We start from the raw sequence: 8,897 nt of genomic DNA, 5'->3' as shown, positions 1-8,897 counted from the left end.
TTCAGAGGGGAAATGACGGTTTATTAACCTTGCTGCATAATCAGAAAGGATTAAAAAACACACACATTTCCTGGGACAGAAAACTGTACCAAAAGTATTCCTTACAAAATAACATCACAGACCAAAAGTCTTGCACTTACAGAGACACACACAGTGTATGTTAGCTTGAGTTAATACACAGTTTAAATGTTTATACAACAGCTTCCTAACAAACTCTTATTGCATTCGTGTATGTTTTCTTTAACCTCTTAAAAATAGTAGTAAAAAAATTAGAAAATAATGTAAATGTAGAATTAAAGCTGAGGCTATAGATCTAGCATTAATAAATTCAGACAGTACTTATAAAAATCGATGCTGCTGCATATCTTACTTATATACAGGATAAAATCTTTAGACTATCCCATCAATTTATTTTTCCATGTATTCGAACACTTAAATTGCCAGACACCTGTGCTTTCTCAATTTTAATGCAGAATCCAACTTTCCACACATATTTACAATTAAATATCTAGCTCTAGAACTTTCCTTACACAAAAGACAAAAATGTGTTTGTTAAATAAGTTCACAAAAAAGCAGTAAAAAAGGTTGTCTTTAAGAAACAGTTCTAATATAGTCATGATTATTTTGCTGAGAAAAGGAGGTTTGTACGTCTCCAGGGCAGCTTGAGCATCACTGGGTGAGTGTACATCTGCAAGCTAAAGCCAGACCACACGATGACTGGAATCATTCCAGTAAATCTGTATTGCCCAGTGAGATTCTGCAGGTGAATAGCTGCTTCCAGGCCCACCTGGAGAAACAGGACATTCTCGCCAGGATCCCCGTCCTGTCTTCAGAAACGCTCAGTTCGGCACATCACCTTTCGGTCTTCTAAAGAGACACAGAAGAAGGCACTCTTGGTTAGCTCAGTGGTCTTTATTTATGCTCACCCCCTTCCATACATCTGCTTTAGTTATGGTTGAAGCAGGGAAACAAAAACCATGGTTTATATACCAGTGACTTCCTTTCCTAAATTCCCAATCACTTCAGAATGCTTACATATCACATAGAAGCATGCTCTAACTCTGATCCTTAGTATAAACACTTAATATAATATTTAATCATTATTTAGTAATCATATATATCTCACACGTATACAAAACATCAGTAACTACTGTGTGTTATATGAGTATAATATATGTGAACAATTTGAATTGAAGTTCTATGAGATGAATAACCTGAGATAAAACTGCAGATTATTTCTCCCTCACTGCTCCCCCTTTTGAATAAAATTATGATTTCAAGAATTGTGTGGGGGTGCGGATGAGTGTGGCAGAGGATGGCCTTGTGTGTGTGAGGCCGTGGCCTCATTGCCCAACAGCTTCAGCTGCTTTTTGACTGCCCCACCTCTCATTCTCCTTCCCTCTCACATCAATGTAGTAATGAACACAGTGAATGCCTTGATGTATGTATGTACATATTTTTATGCAGATACAACTAAATACCAAATTTTCTAATGACAGTATTTCCAAACAGAGATAATGCATTTTAAAAAAAATGTTGTTGGGTGGTATGGCATATTCCTTTAGTCCCAGCACTTGGGAGGCAGAGGCAGGTGGATTTCTGTGAGTTTGAGACCAGCCTGGTCTACAAGAGCGAGTTCCAGGACAGGCTCCAAAGTCACAGAGAAACCCTGTGTGTGTGGGGAAAAAAAAAAAAAAAAAAAAAAAAAAAAGGACAAGAAACTGCTAACTTGTAATTACAAAAGTATCTACATTTCTGTATTTTATTTAGTGTGTGTCATGTGCATGCCTGAGTTACATGTGTGCATCATATGCACACAGGATCACAGAGATCAGGAGAGTGTCTAATCTCCTGGAACTGGAGGTAGAGACAATGATGAGCCATCATGTTGTGCTGGGAACTGAACCCAGATCCTCTGAGACAACAAGTGCTCTTGACCTCCAAGCCATTTGCTCTTTCACATTAATACCCTTGAAACCCCTCAAACACCACGGGTGAGTTACAGTTCTGCAATGTTTCATAGAATAAACACCATTTCTTTTAGCCAATGACATGCTGGGGCTGATGAAACATGACATGGGATTTTTGTTAAGAGCTGGCATAAACAAGTAAAAAATTTTACAAATACATAGATGCATATTTGTTGTTTCTTCTTTTCCTATTAAAATTGTTCATTTTACAGATGAAATCTGATATATTGTTATGGCTATTTTGGTCCAGCAAGTAACATAACAAGCTGAGTTTGAGCCACAGGGCCCACAGAATAGAAGACAGCTGAACCTCTGCAAATGACCCTCTGAGTCCAAGTTAAAACACTCAGCTTCAAGCACTTCCACACTGACAAAACTGAAGGATGACAGGTTCAGAGTGGGATGAGAAAAGTCACTACTGAGTCATTTAAACCAATTTTCCTTGCATCTTGTTTAACAAAAGATACAAAGGGAGAAGCTTTCACCAATACCTTTACCTCTGACACCACCATGTTAAAAAGAGACAGCTAGTTTTCTGTTTCTTCCTATATATGAAAGGCCACACTGATAAGCGTATTTCTTTAAAAACCCTTTATGTAAGCATGCACACCCTTCCCCTGATCTGTGTAAATTCCCCATGGTGTCCTTTGCACTTTTCACTGTGCTGGGTTCTCTTTCATTCATCCCTGGAAACTTCTTTACACATGACAGATTTTGTTTGCTGTTTTCTTCTTTCAGAGCTGCTAGCAGTCAAAATTAGTTCATATTTTCCCTACTTATAGAAAATTTTAGATTTTAGTCCTTTTACTGTAACCTGTCTTTCTTCTTTCTGGCTATTCCTGTCTCCTAATCTGATTTTTTTTTTTCCTTTTTGAGACGGGGTTTCTCTGAGTGTCCTTGGCTGTCCTAGAACTCACAGAGATCCTCTTGCCTCTGCCTCCTGAGTGCTGGGATTAAAGGTGTGCGCCATCGCCACCCATCATGATCGCGTGTTTTAATAAGGGCTGTTTTGCTAGTAATTTTCCCTCATGTCTCTGACTCCTCAACATGATGTCCCTGGATTGTATTATTACACTGATGGCTTAGATTTCTTCTGCTACTAGAAAAACACAGAATTGTTTCCCCACTCAGATCTTCTGAGTGAGAACTGGGAGAGACAGGGCAGAGACTTGAGGAACATGACAGGGGCCAAGAGTCTTGTCAATTTTACTTACGGAGCAACGACAAAGCACAACTGAACATGTTCAGTTCGATGACTATGCAGGTAGGGAGGAGCACAGGACGCCACCTTCAAACACCACCAGACTCCAGGGGACTTATGGTTGATGAGAATGTTACTCAAATAGTTTCAAATCTTTTGAAGCAACTCACTACCAAACTATTCTTCTGTGGTGCAGGGCCCTGACTAGTTTTATGCCAACTTGACACAATCTAGTCCTCGGAAAGGAAAGAACCTCAGTTTAGAAAAATGCCTCCATAAGACCCAGCTGTAGGTCACTTTCTTAAACAGTGTTTGGTGGGGGAGGGTCCAGTGCATTGTGGGTGGTGCCACTGCTGGGCTGGTGGTCCTGGGTTCTCTAAGGAAGCAGATGGGCAAGCATCCTTCTAAGGCCTCTGCATCAGCGCCTGCCTCCAGGTTCCTGCCCTCACTGTTTTTGACGATGAGCTGTTCTATGGAACTGTGAGTGAGATAAACCCTTTCCTCCCCAGCTTGCTTTTGGTCATGGTGTTTCACCACAGCAGCATTACCCTCAAGATAGGCAGCTTTCTAAATCTAATTTTAAAAGAATAGCTCTTACTACCAACTTGGGTTGCCAAAGGCTCTATTGGGTTTTTGATGAATTACTAAGTAGTATTTGATTGATCAAATCAAACATAAGACTTTCAAAATAACTAATTCACAAATGATTGTGCACATTACAATTTAGAAAGCTGGTTACCCCACTAGAGTGTAGTATACTGAAACTTATGCCAAACATAAAAGCAATTTCATTTATAGTGACTTTTAATAACAGAAAAATAATTAACATTTTCAAACAGTAAAATTAAGAAAATTAGGTTTCCTAAGAAAATACAATGATTCTGTGACAACGTAATACAGGAGCATCATGTATTGTACCCTAGCGATACTGGATCAAAACTGGGACGGAGCTCACACATAACTACTACCTAGTTATCATCCCAAACCTGCTTTTGTTTTTAAAACACTAATTCTACCTCAGGAAATCTAGAAATAAGTCCATAATGACTTTAAAGTGCAATGACACAGGATCTTTAATAAACTAACCAATGACAATTGGGTCACAATATGCTCACCTATTTTGTCTAGTGGATTCTCTCCTCATTTTTTTAGTAGGAATTGGACACTCTATCAACTCAATCTTTGGAGACTGACAAAATGAGTCATTACACTTCCGTGTCGGAGTCATACCTGTGAAGGAGGTGTAAAAAGTTAGAGTAGAACAAGGGAAGAAAAAAATATACATATATTAACTGTGAAAGGAACTAGCACTACCAAGAATGTTTCTGCTTGGGCTGATTAATTTTTGTCAATAGGCATCAACTAGAGCCATCTGGGATGAGGGAACCACAAGTGGGGAACTGTCTCCACCAGATTGGCCTATAGGCATGTCTGTGGGGCATTGTCTTGGTGTGGGAGGGCCCAGCCCACCATAGCTGGTGTCACCCCTAGGCAGGCAGTCCTGCATTATATAAGAAAGTAAGCTAAACTAGCCATGGAAAGCAAGATGGTGGGTAGTGGTTCTCCATGGCCTCTTTTGTTCTGGCTTCCCAGATGACTGGCTGCAAGCTGAAATTATTCTTTCCTCCCCAATTTGCCTATGGTCAGGTGTTTATCACAGCAATAAAAACCTTAAATAAGACACTATTCCTGGTAAGAGAATAGTTTTAAGCATTTATCAGACAGTCTTGGTGGTTAAGCAATCAGTTCAAGTTCTGAATCATTTGCATTCTTCTTTTTACAGTTGAACTCATCATCATCTACTATGTCAACAAAAAGTCAACATATACCAAGTTTTTGCTCTATTAGCTTCAGGTTTTTTTCCTGTTCATCCAGCTCTTGCTTTTTCTTCTTCATGTCAGGGGTGTGAAGGTACTGCAACTGATTGTTCAAGTCCTGGTTCACAGAGCCCAGCTTGCACACAGCAGTGCGGTACTGCTGAAGGAGGTCTGCAAAGAAGCAGACATCTGAGTAACAGCAATGGCAGACCCAAGTTTTAGAAAGAAGAATAAGCATTACTGAGTAACCCACGAGGAATACCTTTAAAAGCCAGAAACCATTCAATGGAAACAAGTACAGCTGAACACATGACAGTTACATTTTAATTTCTTTCAATTTATTTCTGTGTCAGGAATGAATTTTCAATTACCAACCTCCACTCATGGTTATTTTCATTTTTTTGCAGTTATGGGGATAAAAACAAGGACTTTGCACATATTAGGCAAATGCCATACCACAGAATCCAATACCCAGACACCTAGAGTTTTCCATATGAAAGTGCTTGGGCATTTTTGCATCCTGTCTGATACAAAGTATTCAGTATTATTCAAGGCAGATAAAGCCAGAGAGGAGGTGAAAGCAGAAGAGCACTACATACTGTACTGTCAGGAACCCACTGTTTGCTTGATTTGTAATAAAATGTAGTATTAACTGCAACCACATAGACAGCAACTCCTCATGCATTTTCTTAACACACGAGAGGGAAGAAAGGGGAGAGGGAATAAGTGAACCAATCCACTGTTTCAACACAAACAGAGGGCCACTATAATAGACACAGAATTTAATTTCTTGCTAAAGCATATAACTTTCAAAACACTTTTAAGTTACTCTTTATAAAAACTCATGTTTCACATCTGATGACTGATAGGGGAAGTCCTTCTGTATTTTTATTGGTTGATGAATAAAGCACTGTTGGCCAATAGGGAAGCAAGATAGGTGGGACTAGGGATGTGGAGAATTCTGGGAAACAGAGGCACAGTCAGTCACCATGTAGGACACCAGAGGAGTAAGAGGTCTGGACCCTTTCTCCAGTTAAGAGAAGACCATGTGGAAATACTCAGATAAGCAGTTATGGGTTAATAATTAAGTCAGAGCTAGCCAACAAGAAACCACAACAAATGGCCAACAGCTTCAAAATTAATATAGCGTCCTGTGTGTTCATTTGGGACTGATGCAGCTCTGGGACCAGGCTGGCGAGAAGAATCTCGATACATATACTAATCCCAGCATTCATGAGGATTTAAGTAATTTCATTTACATGAAAGTTTAACTTCTGACAGGTGGCAGTGGTCCACGCCTTTAATCCCAGCACTTGAGAGGCAGAGGCAGGAGGATCTCTGTGAGTTCAAGGCCAGCCTGGTCTACAGAGAGAGTTCCAGGACAGCCTCCAAAACAATACAGAGAAACCCTGTCTCAAAAAACAAACAAACAAACAAACAAACAAAAACAAAAACCAACTAACCAACCAAACAAACAAAAAAAACCCCAATAAACAAACAAAGTAAAATAAAAACTACGCCCTCATTTGGCTCCGACAAGTGGAAGACACTCACAGACCTACTTGGCACCTCAGTAAGCAAACCTATGTGAAGTAATGGGAGAGGCGGAGTGGTTCATGGGCTGTGGAGAGATGTGGTGAGAATGGTGACATCCTTGCATGTGACACGACTTCATTCTTCTCCACTCTGCGTGTGAACCACACTTTACATATTTCTTTTGTCAATGGACACTTAGGATAGCTCCATAACTTGGCTATTGTGAAAAGAGCTGCAATGGCAGGCAGCTGTATCTTCTGTATGCTAATGAAGTCTCCAGGATAAATCTCCAGGAAGGGCACTGGGTTATATGGTAAGTTTATTTTTAGTCTTTTAGTACCTTTCTTTTCTTTTTTCAAGAAACCTCCATTTTGGTTTCAACAGTGGCTGGACCAGAAGTGCACAAGGATTCCTGTTTTCTTGAAGCCCTTATCAGCATTTGTCATAGTTTTGATGACACCTTTTTTCTGACTGGAGTGAGATGGATCTTAACATAATTTGTATTTACATTTCAGAACAGGTTTATATATAGTACTTAACATAAGCAGTTATATGAACCTTCTACTTTTTTTTCAGCTGCTGTTTTTAAAACTTATGGCTAAAGTAGCATCTCAAAACTGCAAGGTATCTCAGTTTAACAGCTGAATAAATAATGGTCTATTTACACAGTGAGATAATATTTTATAATAATGAATAAGCTACCAACATACGCAGCACAGAATGGATAAAAGCAGATACAACGTGTATTCTAAAATTCTATTTACACATAAAGTAAAAAACATACAAAAATAACCTTGCTGTGATAAGGAAAGAAAGTCATGCCATCTGGAGACTTGAAGAGAAAATGAGCAGCTTTCTGTAGAGCTGATAATATTCCACTTATTTTGAATTGTGTGTGGTCCTACAGATTAAATACATTAGGCAAGTACTACATTAGAGCTACTATGAGTTACACCACCGAGCCTTACTTTTAATTCTTGCAAGTATGGTGTTCTTTTGCTAAAACTTACCAGTTCCATGTCCGTGAAATGTGTATTTGGATTATATATTAATACAAGAACAAAGATGCAGTCTGGGGTAGTGCCTGATGCTGAAATCCCAACACTTAGGAGATTAAGGCAGAAGAATTACGATGAATTCTAGGCAAGCCTGGGCTACACAATGAATGCCAAGCCAGCCTAGGGCAACAGAATAAAAATGGCCTCAACCAAACAAAAGAGCAAAATATGACACATATCTATAATGGAGTATCAGCCAGCGTTACCAGGAAAGGAAACTCAACCATTTGTTATAGTGGACAAGTCCTGACCTCATTCTAAGTGAGCAGACATTAAAATATCAGCCAGCGTTACCAGGAAAGGAAACCCAACCATTTGTTATAGTGGATAAACCCTGACCTCATTCTAAGTGAGCAGACATTAAAAGGATAAATACATTTTCCCCTTCTATGGGTTATCTAGAATAGCTAATTTCACAGAGAATTCCAAGTAGAATGATGACAATCAGGGGAAAAAGGATGGGAAGATACTAAGTTTAGTTCTTCAAACAGTATTTTGGGAGACAGATTGTATATTAAAGTAATTAATACTAAATTGTGCAGTGAAAATGGTTAAGATGACAAATTTTATGACACCCTATTTAAAAAGGCCAAAAGTAGAATATTACTGCATGTAGTAAGCAGATAGTCAAGCACATTACATCTTCATACAATAAAAGCAGGAATATATAAGTTAATGGTTGCAGGGACTTCCTGCTGAGTATATATGTACAGCAGCACAGGCCCAGGCGATTACATTGCCTGACCTGAAGGAGGCAGCTAGAGACACGAGAACAGAAGTGCTGTGAGGGTTCACATCATATACTCTAAGGAAAAAACATTGTTTTTGGATAGGGTTTTGCTATTTGATCCACGCTAGTCTCAAATTCATAGGCTCAAGCAAATTTTCCTACCTCAGCCTTGCAAGCAGTCTGTGCAAGCACTCGCTACCATAGCTGGCTCAAAATCTCTTAACTATAGGAACTGAGACAAAAACAAATGATTATCTGATAAACTGTTAATTCAACAAGGCAGAATATTCTTTAATACACAGTAAAAGAGAGGCACGTAAGTGACTCCCTGGACTACTATTCTCTTGTAATAATTCAATAAAGGAAAGAAGGGAGAATATTTCAACTACTTGATATAAGACAGATTGTTGTAAGAACAAAACATATACACTATTTACACTGATTACTGGTTAATTTGCCACATTAGACTCTGAAAACATAGGTCCTTAAGGAGAATGAATGTTAAAGTCAAACCAGAAATTACATTTAGACACTCTTTCAGTGGCAGAATGCTTGCTTAACACAGGAAGACCCTAGGTTCAACCC

The 8,897-nt window shown here is 39.0% G+C and overlaps 1 protein-coding gene across 1 annotated transcript in view; it reads right to left on the bottom strand.

Annotated features, from left to right (window-relative positions):
• Smchd1 (structural maintenance of chromosomes flexible hinge domain containing 1) overlaps positions 1-8,897 on the bottom strand; it is a 110,701-nt gene continuing 101,804 nt past the window's right edge. Inside the window, exons 46-48 of the mRNA XM_005082567.4 lie at positions 5,001-5,159; positions 4,287-4,401; positions 1-867 (exon numbers count right to left, since the gene is read on the bottom strand). Coding sequence (XP_005082624.1) covers positions 840-867; positions 4,287-4,401; positions 5,001-5,159 — 302 coding nt within the window. The 3' untranslated portion in view covers positions 1-839. The remainder of the gene's footprint in view (positions 868-4,286; positions 4,402-5,000; positions 5,160-8,897) is intronic.

The sequence above is a fragment of the Mesocricetus auratus genome, unplaced genomic scaffold, assembly GCF_017639785.1.
Source record: "Mesocricetus auratus isolate SY011 unplaced genomic scaffold, BCM_Maur_2.0 Super-Scaffold_100010, whole genome shotgun sequence".
Lineage (NCBI taxonomy): Eukaryota > Metazoa > Chordata > Mammalia > Rodentia > Cricetidae > Mesocricetus > Mesocricetus auratus.
The sequence above is the reverse complement of the archived record's forward strand: the minus strand, read 5'-3'. Positions and strand labels throughout refer to the sequence as shown.